This window comes from Oxyura jamaicensis, chromosome 1 (assembly GCF_011077185.1).
Source record: "Oxyura jamaicensis isolate SHBP4307 breed ruddy duck chromosome 1, BPBGC_Ojam_1.0, whole genome shotgun sequence".
Classification (NCBI taxonomy): domain Eukaryota; kingdom Metazoa; phylum Chordata; class Aves; order Anseriformes; family Anatidae; genus Oxyura; species Oxyura jamaicensis.
The window spans coordinates 52,533,066-52,554,667 of NC_048893.1; the positions used below are offsets into that span (position 1 = coordinate 52,533,066).

At 38.5% G+C, this 21,602-nt stretch overlaps 1 protein-coding gene across 6 annotated transcripts in view; it reads right to left on the bottom strand.

The window, feature by feature from the left end:
- The window catches only part of TNRC6B (trinucleotide repeat containing adaptor 6B), a 117,528-nt gene that overhangs the window by 87,562 nt on the left and 8,364 nt on the right, over positions 1–21,602 (bottom strand). For 3 of the 6 annotated variants that reach the window (XM_035338817.1, XM_035338736.1, XM_035338752.1), the window contains exons 3-4: positions 20,956–21,054; positions 2,206–2,273 (exon numbers count right to left, since the gene is read on the bottom strand). In XM_035338817.1, the coding sequence (XP_035194708.1) occupies positions 2,206–2,273; positions 20,956–21,009 (122 nt within the window). In that variant the 5' untranslated portion in view covers positions 21,010–21,054. The remainder of the gene's footprint in view (positions 1–2,205; positions 2,274–20,955; positions 21,055–21,602) is intronic. The other 3 variants (XM_035338745.1, XM_035338776.1, XM_035338767.1) reach the window with 3 other exon arrangements.

The following is a 21,602-nucleotide window of genomic DNA, read 5'->3' on the forward strand; positions in this document are numbered from 1 at the left end:
CAACCTCTATGGGCAAACTGTTCCATTGCTTGACCACCCCCAACAATTTTTCTTTAAAAAAAAAAAAGTTGTTTTATTTTCCCATTTACGTTTGAGTGGAATTTTCTGTGTTTCAGTTTGTACTCGTTGCCCCGCTGACACCGCTGGGAAGAGTTTGGCTCAAGTCTTCCTTCCACCCCTCATCAGGTACCTACGCACATGGGTAAGTTTGCCCAGCTTGGACCCTTCTCATTTCTAAATTGAGCACTCCCAGCTCTCTCAAATTCTCCTCATTTGCCAGATGTTCCAGCCAGTCAGTCTGTGGCCCTTCACTAGGCCTGCTCCACGATGCCCAGCTAATACCTCATGGAAGTAATATTACAAAGAGGCAATTTCAGATTTTCCTTTTGAGATCTGCACAGAAACGGTATGAAGACAACGCAGCCTTTTTGAAGTAAGTTAAGGCTGTAAATTACCTGTCTTTTTTTGTGATTATCATCCGTTTATCCTTGAAGCCAGAACAATGTCACTTACAACTTTTAAGCTCTACGTAAGCAGACAATTTTGTTAGGTAGATGAAAATTTGCGATTGTGGGTAGTAAAAGATTCAAGTGACCAACTAAAATTGAAGAGCAATACCCACAACAGAATATTCCTGGCATTATCCTACAACTGCACAAAATAATTATCTTACTTGCATTACTGAAATTGCACTTTTAGCCTGTTATCAAATTATTATTTGATACACAAACCACAAATTTATTAGATTTAAAAATAAAACAACAACTGCCTATCGGCGATCTCATTCTCTTTCCAGTAACCATAGTTTTGGAGAAGAGGGAGATTGTAAGGCACTTGAAAAGCTCTAATTAGAAATCAGGTCAACTGTAAAATAGCTGGAGCTTCCACTTGCACCTAAAATAAGACAGCAAACAAAAGGCCAGGATAAATCCAAGACGACATCCCCCATATATTCACTCTAATAACGTGTTTCATTATACTACTATAAACCAAAATAAGCAATCCAGAAGAACAGAAATCTAACTCCTATGTTTTATTTCGACTCTGATTTCCTTCTGGAACTTTCTGAAAGTTTCTACTTCAACAAGCTTTGTACCTCTTGGTACCACAGTAGTTGGGCAGTCTGAATAGAAAGAAACAGCAGCAATTACTTTGAGAAGTTTGGCTCACTTCCATGATGGAAAAAATGTGCATGCTCAGCACTAGAACTTCCCTGAGCTCATCTTGGCTACCTCAGAAATATTTTCTCACTGTCACAGAGGCAGTGAATGTACAGTGGTTAGCTTATCTGAAAGGTAAGGAAGACTTTCACCTCGAGCTGAATCCCAACCTTCCTGCACCAAGTATACTGCTGATTGAGGAGAAAACAGAATTCCTTTTCATGAAGAGGCATCCAATTAGGCACAGGGAAAAAAAAGATTTGTGCTGTGTATTTCCCGAAGACCATCTTGCTTGCTCCTCAAGGTAGGTCAGGTAAATCATTTAACTGTGATACCATTATGTTACCATTGCATTAGCTGAAGAGAACAATACAGAATGCAGCCATCACTGCCACACACCTTTAGGACACAACTCTGCTCTTCTGCTACTGGATTTCTGTCTGAAGTCCTCCATGCTGTTTCCTCCATGCCTTTTACTGATGGAAATGTCTTTTTTTCCCCTCTGATCAAACTTTTCCCCCTAAAGCACTAAATAGTAGCAACTTATATTGTTCATCCTTGAAAGAGCATTTTGTTTATAATTTCAGTTCCTTTATTAAAGCACATTTTCAAGAAGGCTCATATTTCAAAGAGGAGTAATCTACCATATAGCACACCAAGAAGGTGACCCTGGTTCTATCATATTTCAGATTACTTTACCGAAGAAGAAACATATAAAAGTTTCACGTACAAACTCTCACTTAAAAAAGAAAAAATGGAACTCACTGCCTCAGCGCTAAGCGTCCAGAACGATTATCCCTTTCACAACAAATTCTGATTTACCTTCTGAAATTGCAAAGCGTACTTCTATGCTATTAAATTTAAGGCAAGTCAACATCCTGATTTATTTCTATTTAACAGCCACCATCCACTATTAAATAGGGATATTTAATGAACCAAAAGGGCGAGCACCAAACGAACAACCAATGCTTCCAGCACATTAAAACAAGAGTGCTTCACACCATTTACTATGGTAAGGCCCTTTTCAAATAAACGCGTGACTCACTGTTTGTTTTCTTCACCAGGAGGTGGAGTCTTGCCATGCCCCTCCATTACAAAATCCTCATGTTCCATCTGCAAAGGCAAGCATTGCAGGTCAGAAATTGGTGGAGCAAAACGCACATCACCTAAAGTGGCCCTTTTCCATATGCAACAACTTAAGGCAGCCACTTTATCAGAGCGACTGGTCCAGAACAGACCATGTAGTTTCTTAGCAACATATGTACATCTCCATCCCCATTGCTATGGTATCATTTTATAGCACAGTTCTCAGAAAATCTAACAAGGGAAGAAGAATGATTTAATGGCTATCGCAGGAGACTTATCAGTCAGGGTATCTATGTTCTAAATCTTGCTCCGTTATGGACTTCCTTCATTATTCTGAATGACTTCTACCGCGCCTCTTCCTTATGTATAAAGTAGGAATTTTAAAAAAAGTTACGTTTGTCTATGAAGATATCTCTCTCTCAAAAAAAAAAAAGATTTTAAAAAACTTTATTAACTACAGATAGAAACTGTTTTAAAAGCTGAGTATTATTTCTGAAAAACAACTTTATATGAAGGACTTTCACTGCACACACACTGCTTAGTTAGTAGGGTAAAAAAAAAAAAAGAGGCCTAAGGGAACCTCAAATAAATGCTGTTCCAATGACAACATAAGGTAGGCATTTCCTTTGGCTCACATGATAAAAGATTCCAAGGGCACTAAGGAAGCCTTCTGCTTAATTGTTTGCTTTTTAAATACAATTTTAGCATACATTTTTCAGTAATTTCATTGGCCAGAAAGAGGAATTACATTATATGTTATCATTAATTGTGCACGCTTCATTTAATTACTTCATTCAGCCAGAAGTTTTTGCAAAGGTAGCAGACTATTCTCTTTCTACAAAAATTCAACACATGCACTTAGTATTTTACACAAACATCCAGGCACACAGTTAGCAATGCTCTGCTTTACATGAAGTCAGCAATCAGGCCACACTGCGATGTTCAGCAAGCCATACAACAAATAGAGCAAATAAATCATCATCACACACAAATCTACGACCCCATGGATCCATTACATTTGGGAATGGAAAGTAGAGGAGAACACTATTCTGTCAGAAAAGATAACGTAGTCTAGTTATTCATTTAAGGAGGAAAACAAAACCAAACAAAACCTACAAAACACCACAAACCAACCAACCACTACCTCAGCCTTTCCCTTGTGTCCCCTCCTGAAGAAGAGGCAACTTGACTCATTTCTACCTTGATCCCGTTGACAGGTCAAATATACTGACAAAAAATGTTATGTACGCACTGACATCTAACAGGGCTAACAGAAATTATGTTATTTGTCTGCGTGGACACAGCCCTAAGCAAAATCACAAACATACTGAGAAACTGATACACTATAAGCTGGTAATGACATCCAGAAAACAAAGCCAAGTAAGTATATAAGGTAATTTCACACTTGTGAGCATGTACCCAATGTGATCCAGAGTCAAAACAGTATTTTGTTTAAAAGCAAAAGTTTGAAAGCCAAAGAATTTTGCATTTCCATTCCCTGAACAACTCGCACTTTTACGCATTTAGTCTCACCTGATCAAACACGTAACTGCCAGGTGGAAGAGAAATGTATCACTAATTGTATTGTTGTAGATGATAAACAAAAACAACTAGGACAACTGGTAAAATAGCTACAGATTTGTGGCCACATCATAAAACAACATGGTTCTATTGAGTGAGAGTAAATGTTTTAGAGTTACTCCTATACAACGTAAAATTTTAGCTTGTTTACTCTGCGTTCAGGTGGGTTGAGGAAAGCCTCTTGCTGGTATGAGAGGAGCACAATTCACATGAATGGTAAGCAAAGGAACGGTTTGTGGCTAGTACCAGGAAGAAATTATATAATGTTTGCGAGTAAAGAAGAATTGCATACAGCATGCATAATGCTAAACTAACACGATTCCCATATAAAATAGAAATTCAGTGTAATGAACCTGTAGAAGAGGAGAGATTGTAAAAGATCAAGATCTTTCAAGATCAAACTAGAAAGACTTTAAAACCAACAAAAAATTGGAAAGGAATGGGAATTTATTAGATCATAAACAAGAAATCTGGATGAGAACTGGAACATCTAGCAGATCACCAAGACAAGGCAATTGCCAAAGTGTTGTCAATAGAACTGTTGCTTTACTATGAATTTTAAATGCTAGTGGTGTAGCTCTTCAGGCACACAGTTATCTAGTATGCAAATCTATCAAAATTGCCATTATAAAGAGGAAAAGTAAGCAAACAAGAACTACAAATACCCTGGGTTAAAAATAGCATTCTCACAGGTCTAAACACAATCTGTTTCAAAGCAACTTAAAAAAAAATAATGTACCATCTACCAAAATGTTAATTAGCTTACTTCACTTCAGACAGCAGGTAAAACTATCTGAAATTACTAAAACCTACATTATAAGAAAAGAAGGAAAATAAAAAAAGGGGTAGGCTTCTTGTAACTTACAGAAAGGCAATGGCAAAGTTTCTCAAGAAGTTCACAAAGAAAATTAGTCACAGAGCAAGAAAAAAAATCATGAATGTGGAAACCGTTGAATTCACAAAATAAAGATTAATTTGTAGGTTTTCACTGAGAAAAAAAAAATAACAATGGAATGCCTCGAGACATGGGAACTTTAAGAAATTGAGTATCAGGGAACTACAATGAACAACTGGACTGGTAAGAAAACAGCCGGGTGGTCAGTCTCAGGGTAATAGTTAATGGCTGTACACTACCTGGAGGCTGGTAAAGTGTGGGATGCTGCGTGCGTCTGGTCCTGGCAGTCCATTCATCATCATGAAGGCCATCATCATTCATGAACATCTTCATCAATAGCTTGAAGGACCAATACGGTGTATTCAGGGTGTTTAAGATAATGCCAACTAGGGTGGACAGGTCCAGTGAACATTCCCAAGGGCAGGGCTGCCGTTCAGAGGGACCTAGTCAGGCTAGAGAACGGACCTACAGGAACTATGAATTCAGAAAGGACAGCTGCAGAGCCCCACACCTGAGAGGCCCTGGCCATGACACAGGCTGGGGAATGACTGGCTAGAAGGCAGTTCTGTGGAAAAGGCCTTGGCAGATGGCAAGTGGATCATGAGCCAGCAGCACGCCCTGACAGGAAAGGCCAACAGTATCCCAGGATTTATTGGTAAGAGCCTTGCCAGTAAATGAAGGAACTGATTATTCCCTCTGCTCAGCGCTCACTAGACCATATCCAGAATAATGCACCTAGTCTGGGGCACCCCAAGAAAACACAAGAAACACATCCATGAAGTGGACTAACGTCTGCAGCAGAGACCAGCAAGATGCTCTGGGGCTGCAGCACTTGCCCCGTGAGGAGAAGCTGAGGGAGCTGGGCTTGTTCAGCTCCAGGACAGCTTTGGGGGTACCCGCCTGTAGGGCTGGTCAGCAAGGAGCCTGGCTCAATGCAGTGGACCTGTGGGAACAAGCAAAAGTTGGAACAAGACAAGTCCAGATTGGATATGAGAAGACTTGTCTTCACAAGGACAGTCAAGAAGTGGAAGAGGTCCTCCAGAGAAGTTCTGCAGTCTCCACGTTTCAAGGTTTTCAAGACCAGATTACATAAAATCCCTTGTAAGCTGGTCTGACCTCACAGCTGACCCTGCTTTGATCAGGAGGTTAAACTAGAGCCCTCCTGAAGTCCCTTCCAATCTGAATTTCCTGGTGATCTTATGAACAAGGGCGGTTTGATGTTGAGAGTTAATAGAAAGAAGAAAACACTACTAAGTTACCAACCCAGAAGGAGCTGGCACTCCAGTATGTAAAGGTCTAAGAAAAGTCTTAGGAAGTAGTTAAGTAATAAAAAAAATCCAGAAACAAAACCACCAAAAAGAGAAAAACTGAACTATTGCATATTTCTTCCCATATTACTCTTCAGCAATGACTGTAGCAGATCCATAGTATGTCCTCTTTTAGATTACTGCCTAGAGGTACCAGCCACTGCAGGCTTTGAAACCTTCCACAATGCTGTAAGAATGAGAGCTCAGAATAAAGAAAGGTCTGAGGCAGAGAATAGATTTTACATGAATAAAAGCCTAGTACTCGGGCTTCAGATATCCCTTAGTGCAAGACAACATATGACTGATGCATACACAAGAAAGTAGTCTGACAATGTTGGAACACGTCCCTCCTTCACTACCACAACATAAATAAAACCTAACCTACTCAAAGAGCAACTTAAGATATACAATTAATTGTAAAACATACTAATTAGTAAGCAAAGAAATAACTTGTACAAACATGGCTCGCAACACTGAGTTTTGCAAGTCCTTGTAGACTGTATACTTTTGTATGTCTATCTATATAAATATTATGATTTATTTGTGTGCTAGAGGATTACAAAACATAAGCAACACAAGCTTTTCTGTTCTGACAAGATCGTTTTTACAAACTGAAAGGGACAGGGCTTTGAGCAATTGGATCTAGTGAAAGATGTCCCTGCCCACGGCAAAGGCGTTGGACTAGGTGATCTTTAAAGGTCCCAAACCATTTGGGTTCCAACCCAAACCATTCGATGATTCTCTGTACAAGGCTATTCCATAGATCTGATCCAGCACAAACTCTTTTTGCAGAACTCTGCCTTTAATTTTCTTGCTTGTTTGCATATGGTAAATATTATTTCATGATCAGTGATATGCTTTTTCATTTTAAAATTGATTTTTTTTTGATTTTTTTTTTTGTAAGAAAAACATACATGATATAGCGTTCTAAAAATACTAGAATAAGCTTAGAAAGTCAGATTATGCATTTTCAGCTTTCCCTGACATTTGAAAGTCTACAGTGCTTTGCTGGGTGGTTCATGTTAATTTAGAGACGCCTCTGACAAACTGCCATCTGAAAACAAAATTAATGAACAAACTGACCAAAGAACATTCCATGGACATTATTTACATATTTTTTTTAATTACTTCTTAGGACCTAGCTAATTTATTCACTATATTTACTTTTGAAAATAAAAAGTATATATAATTTTTTAGGTCTTATTTCCCCGATGATAATAGTAGCACCCCCTTTGATTAAGTGACTACCTGTGGATGAACTGAAAATAGGAACAGCACTTAACAGCCAAAATTAGCTTGAAATATTTTTTTCTCCTGAACCACAGTTCTTACAAAATGCCTATGGACATTTCTTCCTTCAGAAAGTCTCTCAGCTTCTCTTCAATCTGTCATCACGACATCATGTCCAGCAGTCTTTTCCGCTTCTTTTTAAGGAAGCAGGAGTCCAGACTCCTCACTATGTTTCAGCAATAAACAACAACCACATCTTATCCAGTAAACTGACAGCATTCGGAAAAAGGGTATTCGAAGTCTTCAGTCTCTTGACTTACATAACAGACAGGAGATGAAGTCATCCTGAATATGTAGAAATAGCACGGAAGGTTCAAGGTAAGATAAAACTCTTGTACCTAGTGCATTTCTCCCAAGGGAAGAAGAAACGCTGGAATGGCTGAGGGTCTTAGGCACGTTAGTTTCTCTTAAAAGGACTGCAGGGGGAGCCATGGGTTTCAAGAATTAAAGAAAGCGCGCTCCACACCTGTTTCTCCTGGCAAGAGGTGGTAAAGGCTTCAAGATTCTGGCAGCTGGAAGCAGGAACCAGAAATAGACCCTTCAATAGCAGGGGAGAAGTCAATAGAAAACCTTCATCTATTAAAAAAGGAACCAAGGAACCGCAGGTTGTCTTTTTTTTTTTTTTTAATTTCAAAGCTGTTTTTTCTCCCTTAAACATCCAAGTATCTGAATTTCCACATTTTGACAAAATACATTGAGTGTTCTAAATACATAAAACAATTTGTGTTTTTGTAAGTTTCAAAAGCTATTCACGATTAAACACCTCAACACTTAGTTTCTGAAGAATGAGATACACCAGAAGGATCTTAGACATAACAACATTAGTACTCACACTCCCCCTCCCCAAGCAGTGCAGCAGCTGTTACCAGTTTTATATACAAATCTTTTTAGAAAGATCTTCAGTGAAACACTAATGGATTTGATTAATGAGCATACCTAATCTGGAGTTCCTAGATAAAGTCAGGTTCGAATATTTTGAAGGGTCAGCAGGTTCCTACACCAGAACTCCCATCTTTTCTGAATGCTGATTTCAGAAAGCACTCTCCTAACAAGATTCAACAACTTCATTAAGTATCCTAGCCCACCAAAACTGAACTGAGCATAAGAGAAGCCAAATACCTTCCCAAGAAAAAGAGAAATGTTTGTAAGAAATCCTACACTTGTTATGAAAAGTTACACATTCTAAACAGTATTTTGTCTTTTTTTTTTTTCCTTCACCGGCCATAAAAACATACTAATGCAGCTTCATGAGACAGCTATTTTTCCACTTATTCAAGAGGTCATTCTCATAACTTTTTTAAAATTATTATTAATAAAAAGACTAGCCAGCCACCTGAGTGAACAGGAGATGAAGTCTCATAAGAACGTTCATTTATTAGCATCTCCAGCGGATGAACTGAAAACCTTATCTAGCACGTAACTAGACTTCCTTCACTGAGGAACAGCCAAGGTCAAAAGCTGCTGTCTGCAGATTGTGGCATTTTACTTCCCATGATTAAATTTAACTGTTAATTTCAACACAGCCTATGACAGGTCCAGTTTAAGAATGATACGTTTGGTACTTCATCACAACTACTTACTTTTAGACCAGTGCACCTTCCCACTCACCTGCTGCAACAGAGCAACCATAAGCAGGCCATCAGCTTTTCTTTTGTCTCGCTAATACTTCGTTAAAAACCAAGCAATTAGTCACCAGTCACTGCAGCTAGCAATTGAGGAAGCTCTACAAATGCTGAGCAGTTAGAAGAACTTGTCGGAAATATCAGAGACAACCCCAGGTGTAACAGAAACATAATCTCTACTACAAGTGAAAGCAGAGCTGAGTCACCTCTCTGCCTGGCTTCATGTAAGCATTTCAGACAAACTCAATGAGAGTTAAATTTACTCGTTATCAACAGATAAAAATGTGTTTAATTAACCTTTAAATTTACCTTCCTTTATTAAAATCCATGCCATTTAGCTGCAAACACTTCAATATTTTCCTTTAAGGATGCACTGCTGTTGAGCTAGCTAGCATCTCAAATCTTGCAAAGAATAGCAACAGTTAGTCCCAAAGTATACTTTTGAGATTAAACCTTAATCTTACCTTCAGCACACAGATGAAAACACTCAAAAAAAGTTGAATCACTACATACAAATTAAAAGAAAAAAAAATCTACTGAAAAATCCACAGTCCCTAACTTTCCTTTTCCTCAAGTAAAAAAGCAAAGCATTTTCCTCAGATGCACAGGAAAATGTTAGAGAAGATACACAGGAAAAGTTACCTGAATTTTGGACCCTCTGAGGTTTTTGCAGTATTGCTCAGCTTTGTGATGTTACTCCGTTTTTACTTGAACCTATTTCTACCACACTTTTTTTTTTTTTTTTTTTTGGTAAAACACAGCTCCATTATTCAACAAAGTACTGACACAAGATGTCAACTACCTCCTAGCCTACTCACTATTTTCTTGAAGTTTCTCATCAGCATCTAGATTGAGCATTTCAATGTTATTACCATCATGCAGCCTTAACTGGTTTTCCTGTTAGTAAAAAGAGAAGTGAAAACTTACTAACGTAATTTTACTGATAAATTAACAATCACATTCAGCACTCCCTGCAAGGCACAGGCTATTCTTTTGAATACTAACACACTTAACTCTTGTATAATTACTTTTTAAAAATCACTAATATAACACCTATGTTTGGTATCTGCAGCCTAATGGTACTTTAATTCCTGACACAGGGAAATTTTACAGTAACTATAATTGCCTACACCGTAATGTATACCAAACATGTATGTATTACCCTTACAGAGCAACAGGGCAGATTATCAACAGCAGCTCAATAAATCATTAAGAATAGCAAAGTTATGTAACTCAGAATATGTAATTTATGTTTCACTTAAGAACCAAATCTGCAGTAGCGGTTAAAAGATTAGGGATGTTTCTTCTACCACCAACTCCAACTAATCATCTGTACTTCCAGAAATAAACTATGTCCTATTTTCTAAGTTAACTTTTGAGATGCTTTTGTTATCTAATATTCTCCAAAATACCCAGCGGCTTAACAAGAATTCCCTGCTAAGCTTAAAACAAACAGCTTTATGAATATAATGACAAGAGTCACACACATTGGAAATGCTAAAAAGGTCAGAAGCCCAGCAACATTTCCTACTGTACAGACAAGATTAAATAATTATTTTTAATTAAATAAAAACATTACTTAGCTGCAAAGTATTTGAAAAACAGCAAGTCATTAATACATACAGTAATTCACTTGAATCTTGGTCCGGAGGCACTCTGAGCTACCCAACTGTTTGCAGCAAGAGATACAGTTCTTGTAATACCTTCAGCCAGCAAAGAGGTTTCTTCTTTACGTCACCCAAGTTGTGGTATGACAGAATGACTTTTGAAATCTACAACTTTGAAGCTAAGACAGCTTTGAATAACAGTTCAGCAATCAAGGCTCAAAATGCAGAGTTTTCTGAATATAAGCAGAAGTGCTCTCAGTGTCCTGTGGCACAGCAGACAATGGACTCCATCCCTTTATGTTTCTGTACGTGTGTAATATGGATCCCAGAAAAATCTGGATTTAGTAAGACACGAGTAAGTCACGTATTTAACTATCTATATTATTCACAAAAATTTAAGGGGAAAATCTAACTTCAAAGTTCTTGAACAATTCACTCTCCCCCACTACTTTGAACAGCCACTTGTAGGCTGCCCGATGACTGGATTTAGGCAACTCAGTTTATAGTTAATTTACTATTTATGGTGCAGACAAACATGTACAAGTTATAGCAGTTTAAACTGACATCTCTAAGTGGCTGATATTGTAATATACACGTTGTTAACCAGCCTGACAGAGAAGAAAGAAAACAAGTTAACTGCTTTCTTCCCCTTAGATTTGGAAAGCTAGATGGCACCTTACCACAAAAGGACAACTGGCATAAACAACAAAGGATTTTTAACAGATTGAGAAAGCAGATGATAATCACGATTACTGAGAACTAAATTACACTTTTGCACCACACATTAAATCACCTTCACTGTGCACAAACACTGCTGTTTGTTAGGACCGACCGAAAGTGACATAACCCAGGCAAAGAGGTGCTGAAGTCAGTCAGCCCTGAGAGATCTGATCTGACAGGAAAGGAAAGAAAGAACTGACTTTCTTTTCTGTGTTCAGAGGAGGCAAAGTCTTTGCATGGATTGTAAACACACAAACTGCTGCTGGCCCAGAAAGTCCCTGAGTAACCAACAGGAGGCTGGGAGCCTTCTCTCAGTATATGCTCACCCTGCTTTCAGCCTCTTCACGGACATTCACTTCTGACCACTGTCCAAAAAAAAAAAAAAAAAAAGGAAAAAATGGCAGAGGCAATGCAGACCTTCACACTTACAGTAACACTTAAAGTAACTTACAGTTACTTTCCAATTTCTCCAGTTATCAGAATGCAAATTCAAACTCACTTTAGCCACAGCAGAGCCACTGACAACGTGGATGGCTGGCTTTTATGTAGTTTTTCGTAATTTCTCAGGGTGATTCCAATGGTGGGTATCTGACAGACCACAAAACCACTGCAGCATCTGCTTCATGCCTGAGGAAGAACCTGGGCTTTTCTTGTTCCCATACATTACAAACTTGTCCTCAAACAAAAACTCAAATGTTAATGGAGTTATTTGTGTAAGAACCACACATGGAAGCTCTGTATCTGCTGAAACCTATCAATATGATTTTATCAATGTACTTCTGTACAATTTTGTCGAAATCTAATTCCACATAGGCTTACTGCATCTGTAGACAGCTATCACATTCTCCCTTCTTCATAATACGCTGTCTTTCTTGTCTACCATCCAAACGTCTGAGTGAGTTGACTTAAAACCAGTGACAGGAAATGTTGACATGCTTTTAATGTTGCTTTTACCCTCAGGGGAACTGACGTTGCACAATGCCTTTGCAGAGTACACGTGTCTTTAGCCATCCACACACTCTTCAGTCTACTGTAACGATGAAGACCATCACAACTATTTTTAGCTGCAAGAAGAAAAGAAAGGGCTTCTCCACAAACCACATCTCCATTTCTTCCACAGGCAATGAGAGGGGGAAAAAAAGTTCAAGGAAGTGAAATAAATTTATAACCATGTAGTTCACCCAGTGAAAATGAAATTGCTCATTTAGGATCTTGCAAATAGATGAGGTCAGCAAGTCCACTCAGTTTTTACGCTTTCTAATGAACCAACCCCAGACTACAAACAATACAGATATTCCAACAGTAAGGAAAAGCTTTTACTGTCCGTGGCTCAAATTTCTCTTTGAACACCTATTCCCCTCAGCTTGCCAGAAGACAGTAGGATTGAAAACATTTATCAGTGCAAGACAAAGAGGTGATCTGGGAGAGCCAACATGGCTTCGTCAAGGGTTAATCACGCCTGACCAACATGGTGGCCTTCTATGATGGAGTACCTGCGGCAGTTGACAGAGAAAGACCAACCAATGTCAAATGTCATCTACCTAGACTTCTCCAAGGCTTTTGATACGGTCCCACCTGACATCCTAGTCTCTAAATTGGAAACATATACATTTGATGGGTGGACCATTCAGTGGATAAGGAGTTGGCTTGAAGGTTGCGCCCAGAGCGTGGTGGTCAATGGCTCCATGTCCATGTGGAAACCAGTGACAAACAGTATCCCTCGGGGGTCTGTCCTGGGACCAGTACTGTTTACTATCTTTATAAATGACATAGACAGTGGGATTGTGTGCACCCTCAGCAAGTTTGCAGGTGACACCAAGCTGAGTGGAACACCCGATACCCAGAAGGAAGGGATGCCATCCAAAGGGACCTGGACAAGCTTGAGAAGTGGGCCCACGGGAACCTAATGAGGCTCAACAAGTCCAAGTGCAAGGTGCTGCACCTGGGCAATCCCAGACACGAGCACAGACTGGGTAAAGAACTCATTGAGAGTAGCCCTGCAGAGAAGGACTTGGGGGTTCTGGTGGATGAAAAGCTCAACATGAGCCAGCAGTGTGCGCTTGCAGCCCAGAAGGCCAACTGCATGCTGGGCTGCATCAACAGAGAGGTGGCCAGCAGGTCGAGGGAAGTGATTGTCCCCCTCTGCTCTGCTCTGCCCTTGTGAAGCCCCACCTGAAGCACTGCATCCAGGTCTGGAGCCCCCAGAACAGTAAGGGGGGCTGTTAGAGTGGGTCCAGAGGAGGGCCACAAAGATGATCAAGGGACCGGAGCACCTCTCCTATGAAGAAAGGCTGAGAGAGTTCAGCCTGGAGAGGAGAAGGCTCTGGGAGGAACTCATTGCAACCTTTCAGTACTTGAAGGGTACTGACAAAAAAGATGGGGAGCAACACTGCTCAAATGCATAAATGACAGGACAAGGAGGAATGGTTTTAAACTAAAAGAGGGGGGATTTAGATCAGAAGTTAGGAGAAAATTCTTCTCTCAGAGGGTGGTGAGGCACTGGCACAGGTTGCCCAGAGAGGTTGTGGATGCCACATCCCTGGAGACGTTCAAGATCATGTTAGATGAGGCATTGGCCAACCAGATCTAGTGGGTGACGTCCCTGCCTATGGCAGGGGGGTTGGTAGTAGATGATCTTTAAGGTCCCTTCCAACCTGAGCCGTTCTATGATTTTTAAGTGTCTGATTATAAAGGAACTTAACATGTCACACTGCTAGGGACTACAACCACTGCCACTGCCTTTGTAAAGCCAACACTGAAGAGAAAGAGATCAAAGGGCATTATTCTGAAAAGGTGGTGGACATCCCTCAAATTGGGTGCCAATAGCACACTTGCATGGAAGGAGATACTTTCCAAGCAAAGCTACAAAGCAATGGCCCTGACCATCTCTGCACTAAAAATCATAGAGGGACTATACACCACAATAGTTCTCAAATGCAGAATTACTTTTTTTCTTACCTTTTAAAGCATTTTAAAGCATTTTTAAAGCTTTTTTGTCTGTTTTGCAAAGTATTACAAGCTGCTGTATTCAACTGAAGAAGAGATGCTATTAGCCAAGCAAACATTACTGAAAAAACATTTACGAAAAAGAACGAACCATTAGAATAATGGAAACTGTGAGTTTAAACTGAATTTTATTTGAGACTGAAGTATCTTTTAGTCTAGAAATCAGATTTGCACCTGTTCACTGCAATGCCTTTCCAGGCCATTACATATCCTCCACATGAACCATACATATGAAGAGGTCCTTACAGATTGCAAAGTCAATTTGGCAGATGATGGTATTTGCCAAGAGAAATAAAATCCCTCGTCATATTAACCTCCCTTTTTGTACCTTAAAAATACCTCAGGGTATACAGAGGAAAGAAAATAGAGAGAGTCATCTTTCAGTCTTGATATCTATATTTTAGCAATCTTACTCTTCGCTATGGGTAAATAAGTTTCAAATGAGTAATCTGTCTTGCCCTTGTAGAAAACAATAGGGCCAACTGACAAAATCTTGCACTTCATACTGAATTCCTTTAAGAATGCCCAAGCATCCAAGCTCTGAACAGCATTCCTAAAATAGTTCAAGTAGCACTGTCTAATTACATGTTCTTTTTTGTAAATTCCTCCACAACTTTAACTTGTTTATAATTGCTGTTCTGTAATGCCAGTGGACCCTGATAATGCATTATGATTGATAGTTCTTTGCTACAATGCCTTGAAATTTCAACGATCAAGATTATAAACTGACAAGCAGGTTTCCCTCCCTGCTGTAGAAAGGTCCACTTATGTAGTGTTTCCTATAAAAGCTTTATTAGGTTCTTTTGTTGGCCAAGGCATTAAAAGTTCAGGAGAACTTTTATGTTAATTTCTCTTTAAAACAAGAGGAATCTGTTGTAACATTTTCACAAGTTTTAGGAATATGTCATTAAACGAAAGGACAACTTTATTAACCTGAGATTTAAACCAAGTCCAATCTTCAATGGGAGATTACACTTCTATTTTTAAATCCACAATATGCAAAGATTTTGGTTTTGAAATTGCTCTACTAAAAAGTTTTAACATTTTCAGGCTAGAAAGATGAAGCTAGCAGAGCATGAAGAAGAGAACATTAGTTTCTTTTGTGAAAAACTATCTTTGTGCTCAGAACTGTTCTTAAACTGCTGCCCTTCTGGAAAAGCTTAAGGTATGTGCTTGCTAGGCAGAACACCTCTCTACTTCCAAAAGACTTTACAAGATATTTTATACAAAGACTTTAGACTCCTTCAACTCAAAAGTACACCTCCTGTAGGCTGAAAGTACACCTCTTTGTAATAAGCCAAAATTTTCAAGAGTAGCAGGGATTCATTCTGCAAGAGAAACCATCAAGCCTTTAAGCACCATATATCAGAGGGCAGTACTAAACTGGAAAACAGTAACAGCTTTTTTTAATTACAGTGACAAAGCATTTTGTTCATTTAATTAATGTATAGGCCTTCAGCCTGAATGTTTTAAATACTTAAGTGCCATCTGAATAGAAACTCATTTCTGTATCATTGAATAGTAGTACTATAAGGCCCAGAGATACAACAGGCGTCGAGGTTTTGGACATAGTGTTAAGCTTAATTACCCAGTTATGTTTTTCTTCTTACTATGTTAACTGTAAATCCCAAGCAAAGACACCAGCCTGATTTTTGCACTACTGTCTACATCAAGTAGCATCAACTATCAAAAACTGAGCATAGCCTACTCATAAACACAGCTAGTGAAACATTTCTTTAAGTAACAGGTACCTCCTCCCAACTGGCATTTCTTCCTCCTAACAACACTTCCTTCTGAATTTTAAGCTTCTGTTTATAAATATCAAAACGTGTAATTTATCAGATCAAATACAAACCCTATTCTGGCAGGTTTAAATTTCCTTAGTCTCAACAGCTTAAATCCTTGAGTAAGTGTTGTGTACTTTTTAACCTTTTCATCACCTCTGTGTGATTGCCTCTGGATAAAACAAGCAGAGCCACCACCACCAGGGTACTGAAGTGATTTAAACAGAAGGAAAATGCTGGCTCACAATTAGATGCCAAGAGGCAAGAAAAATGAGAACAGGCAGGCAATAACACAAGGGGAAGATTCACACTGACAGATAAGAACAGGTGGGCAACTTGAAATAAAACAATGATTAACAGCCACCACAGAGTATTGAAATGTAGCCTGATTTCTAGGCTACTGTTCAGTTTGGTAATTGCTCCAACGTATTTTTTATAAATACTGATAAAAACCTGAAATAAAAATATACATACAGTACAAAAGGTTTGTTTTTCCTTTCCCTGCACCTATCAGGAGTAAAGCATGTTGTTATGGCCACTGTGGAGTCACGTTTTTCAGCACAACTTTGCGTATCTAGATTTTTATCATATAAAGGATCAAGAGGGCAGAATTAACTCTTTTTTTTCCTCTCATATACAACACTGAATAAAAACCTCATAAATGAATTTATAAATACCTTTTTATCTGTTACTTAGGTCAACGTCTTTTCTTCCCTGCATAATTCAGTGGCTTTTGGTTTGAAAGATGAGGAACATCAAGGGTGGGAGGGGAGAATTTTTATGCCATTAGACATGAAAATTTCAATCCCATTTTTTGAGAAAGATGTTTGCAACTTAAGCTCAAAACAAGTGACCAATATTGAAAGAAATCTAAAAATATTCCCAGTCACGCATAAACTTCTAGCTGCCTCCTGCAATATTTTACAGTAAATGAACAACTGAGAAATAAAGTTGAAGTGTTGTGTGTGCAATAATCTTTCACAGATGGATGAAAGCAGCTGAAAAGAAATCAGCCACGAACAAGAAGCTCAGAGCTTGTTGACATCTTCAGAGTACCAATGCTGTTAATGGAAAAAGCTCAATAATCGAATATGGCAAATCAACTACCATAAAACATAGTTAGAAAAAAATCATAATCCAAAGAGCATTAGAGGTTGTTGGGTTCTATGTAAAAACTTTGTATTAAAAAAGTGAAAGGGGGGTGGAGTGGTGGTGAAGATCCAGAAAAGACAAAAAACAGACTCCCCCACACCACTTTTTATAAAGTGAAAGACACATTGCTGTATGATATTTATCTGCAGATCACATGGATAAAACAGACCCAATATTCCCTGTCAAATGTGGCTTCTACGTCTGCCAAAAATAACTACTTCTTCAAAAACTAAGCACATTAGAAAAAGCTCACATTTGTACACGTTCTTCTCCCTCTCTGTGGCACCAATATTATCTGATTATTGGAATCAGACGGGTGCTATTGACAGCTGCCTGCTGCCTTTACCATGTTGATGTCATGCTAACAGAAAGTGTGTTTTCTGACAGTCTGACAACAAGGAAGAAACTGTGAGATCAAACAATGGAGCCAGTTTAGACAAGAAAAAAAGGCAACAAAGCTACCAACACAGTAGGGTTCTCCAAAAGAGGCCTACAGTGAGGCTGGTGTGGAAGGAACCCACTCTTTGCTAGAAAGCAACTCTGGAAAGAACAAAAGGATACACCCTGCAAAAAAAGGTGCAGAAGCTTTCCAAGTATGCAAAATTGAAAAGGAGAACAGCACAGTACAACTAATACAGCATCAATCACTGTACCACTAGAAACAGCGTGAGTAGTAAAAATAAAATGCAAAATTAATTTAAAATGCATACATTAATACAGCAGGGAGAACGAACATTCAGAAAAAAAGTTAGGACTGAGCCCACCAATGGCCTTCTTTAAGCTTAATTGCCAAGAAGTTGCTACTTGATTTCTGTCATTCACTTCAAGAAGAGCAAAGGCAAGCGTGAAGTTCAGCTTCTTCAGCAATACTGCCATGCCAACTGGAGTCAAGCAAGACCACCACTCCTGATGCCTGACAGCAGGGACTACATTTTCTAATCATATTTCATGTAATGTTAGCTTGAAGCACATATGTATTTAATCTTTCAAGTGACCTGTCCAGCTCTACACAAAGCATGTTCTCTTCCTTTTCAGAAGCAGAAGTAAATCTTCTCAGCTCAAGACTTGACCTTGTTATCTCAGAGCACAACCAAGCCAGTACACAAGGCATAAAGTGTAGGTTATCTTTCTGTTCCCGCTGTATGACATTGAGTCACTACATACAATGTTTAAAATTATTTTAAGACTGGCACCACAATTCTTGCAGTACGCCGACCCCTTTACCCTGATGTTCATCTTACCTCACTGAAGGAGAATTTTGTCAAGATGACCCTGACACCCCTGAATACTTGATTCAAGCTTACCTCTAACAACAGTAGGACAGAAATTCTTAACAGTGGGGAAATACCTACCAGACCCCTGAGCATCTTGCATTCTGAAAAGAAAAAAGAGTATCAACATAATCACAGCAAGACCATTTCCTACTTGAGAAAAATACTTTAAGTGTAGCTGACAGCAAGGCATTCCAGCATGTAGACGTTTGCCTTTTGAACATGAAGTGGCTTTTCATTTCGACCTTACGTAAAAACATAAAATCTTATGTGACATGATATAAACAAAAAGGTGTAAAAACAAATTCTATAATCTTTTCTTCCATCTTTTGCAACAATCTTTACTACTGTCGCTGAAGCCCCAAAAAAACGGAAGAAGTAATTTCAAGAGAGAAATCTTGCCTGCTTTTTCATTATAATTATTCTGGTGTAGCCAATAAAAGATGCTATGAATTACCACAAGCAGTAATTTAATTCTTTGTATCACTTGCACACATCTGTTTTTGGCTAGAAATGCTAGAAATCCAGAACAAAGGCTAAGAAAGGTGCCTTAACCTGACCTCATATATTATATAATCAAACGTATTGTCACTGAGGTAGCTTGAACATGCTTAATCAGCAGCAAATAATCTCATAGTAAGACCTATGAGCTGCAAGCTCAAAATCTACAGCGTTTAAGAGAAGAGCTTCAAAGGAGCTGCTAATACACCCAATGTTCCAAGTCCTTCTTGAATGCTCATAGGAAATAAAATGCTAGAAGATGATGACTTCTGTAGATTTCTTTTACAGGCTCAAAAAATCATTTTCTAGTGAAGGCAAAAGAATAAATAAGTTACAGGATTTTGAACACAGAATGTAAGCTGAGGGGGGACCAAAAGGATCCCTAGTACTTCCAATATGTGTATAAACAGCTGGAAAAGAACATAGACGATCCACTGATCTGAACAATAAGCACAACAATAGTTATATACTTGGGTTTTATTTGCAGCTTAGTGTTTTGGAATGGATAAAAGGGGAAAAATGAAAGATCCAAATAAAATATGAATGATAGGTAATTATATTAATGTCTTTGAAGCACAAAACTAATTCATTCCAAAAATTCATGACATCTGTCTGAAGAGGAGAGGAAAAATAGTCCTGACAGAAAGAAAGAAACTCAACTGCATTACTGAAATTTAAAAAAATCTCTTAGAAAAATATCTTTATGAAAATGGCTCACTAGATCATGTAAACCTTTTAAAATGAAGTATATAATTTAATGATACAAGACAATATAGTGAAATAGACATTGCCTAAGTTTTTCCGGGACAAACTCTTCAACTATTATAGCAATAACACTCTCCCGAGACCAAGAAAGAGAAGCTTTCCCCCACTGATGTGTGTGATCACATCCTTGTTGAGAGAAGCATTCAATCATCTGGGTGGATTCAGGTACATCCACAGATATGTTTTCCTTTGCCAGTTCCTGATCCTGAGCCTTCCTTCAAAGCCATTTAAAATTAACACAGTTCCTAAAGTACATATAGGACAACCAGCAAATTGTTTCCAGAATTAATCACCTCCTAGCATGATGACTAGAGCTCAAACAACCTTCTGTTCTATTAGAGCATAAAACCACGAGAGCACCTCTCAGAAAACTACATCCTGATAATGATAAATTTTTAAGTCCTCCAGTCATTCCCTTTTTCAGCTGCGAAGTAGGTTAACAGAAAACTACAAGCAAGGTAACAATGATTTGGACCTTCATGAAATTTAGGAGCTGTATTTTAAAACAGTTGCAAAGTGAACACTCACTTGTTGAGATAGGTCTAAAAATACATTTATAAACCCATTGAAGAATATGATAATCACTGTGACATTATACAAACCAAAGTAGTTCATGATTCAATACCTGCATTGTCAGGAAGTAGCACAAAGCAGGACACAACCAAAACGATATTCAACAGCACACTTAACAGCCTCTTGTCTCTACAAGGTATGTCTAGTACAGATACCTTTACAAGCAACACCCTATCCAGTCTCACAACAAAACACATGCTGGCAAGTGCAAGGAAATGAGAAGCAAATCATTCAGTAATCCACAAACAACACTGATAACTGCACCTAAGGGCTCACACGTCTAATTCTTGAAGTTAGTTGAAAGAGCAGGTGGGAAGGACAAAAACCTTGACAAGCCCTTCCAATTCTAACAAACAGAACACAATCAAAGTTAGTACTTCTTTTCAAGAGTTTCCTCTTTCCTTCCTGGTAGTGCCCTAACTCAGACATGCTTTTCAACCTTTAGCAGGCTACAGAAAAGCCCATGTTCCTGAAAGCCTTTAAAACATTATGCTTAAATGTCTCCAGGGTCATAGAAATTATTTATTTGCATGCAGGCATTTATTAGAAATACCACCAGTAGTCAGTGTTCACTCCATGTATTCCCCGTTTCAGCCAAGCAAGCTCTTGTTCCTCCAAAATACAGCGGTGTTTACCTCACTGACCTTGGGACTGCCTTCCTCCAGTATTTCTCCCTCATCAGTTTGCATGGGAACAGGATCTGTGCAAAGCTCTGCAGAAATGCAAAATACTGCCTAAAAGATAAAAAGGAAAGATATATTTTTAAAAGAATGATTTTGCTGCCTTTAACAGTGTTATGCAAGATTGCAGTGCACATAAATAATGACTCTAGGCTACGACCTTTAATGTTTACGTTCTGCATGTATTCGCTGAATTTATGCTTTGCACAAGCAAGTACGGCATCTGCTATTCAGGATAAGATATAGTTCTACTTAATGAAGAGAAAAAAAGCACCTAGCAGGAACCTGCTTTCTTTTTTATGTTCAAATATGTCATTGCTGAGTATTTTATGTATTTGTCGTGTTTACTCAATAAAGCTATGGTCAGCAAGGAATAATCACTGAGACTAGAGTTGAACAAATATTTCTTACTAGAAAATAGCTTTGTGTAATATAAGCACCGCAGATTCAGCTTACAGATAATCTAAAGGTTATTAGTCTGAAAAAACTGTTACGACTCCCAGCCACCCTCTGACTTCTCATTTTCGGAATTTTTTCTTTGACTTCATTTTAGAAATAAATATATTCTAGGCTCTAAATGGTTCAGGGAACAGATAAAGCCA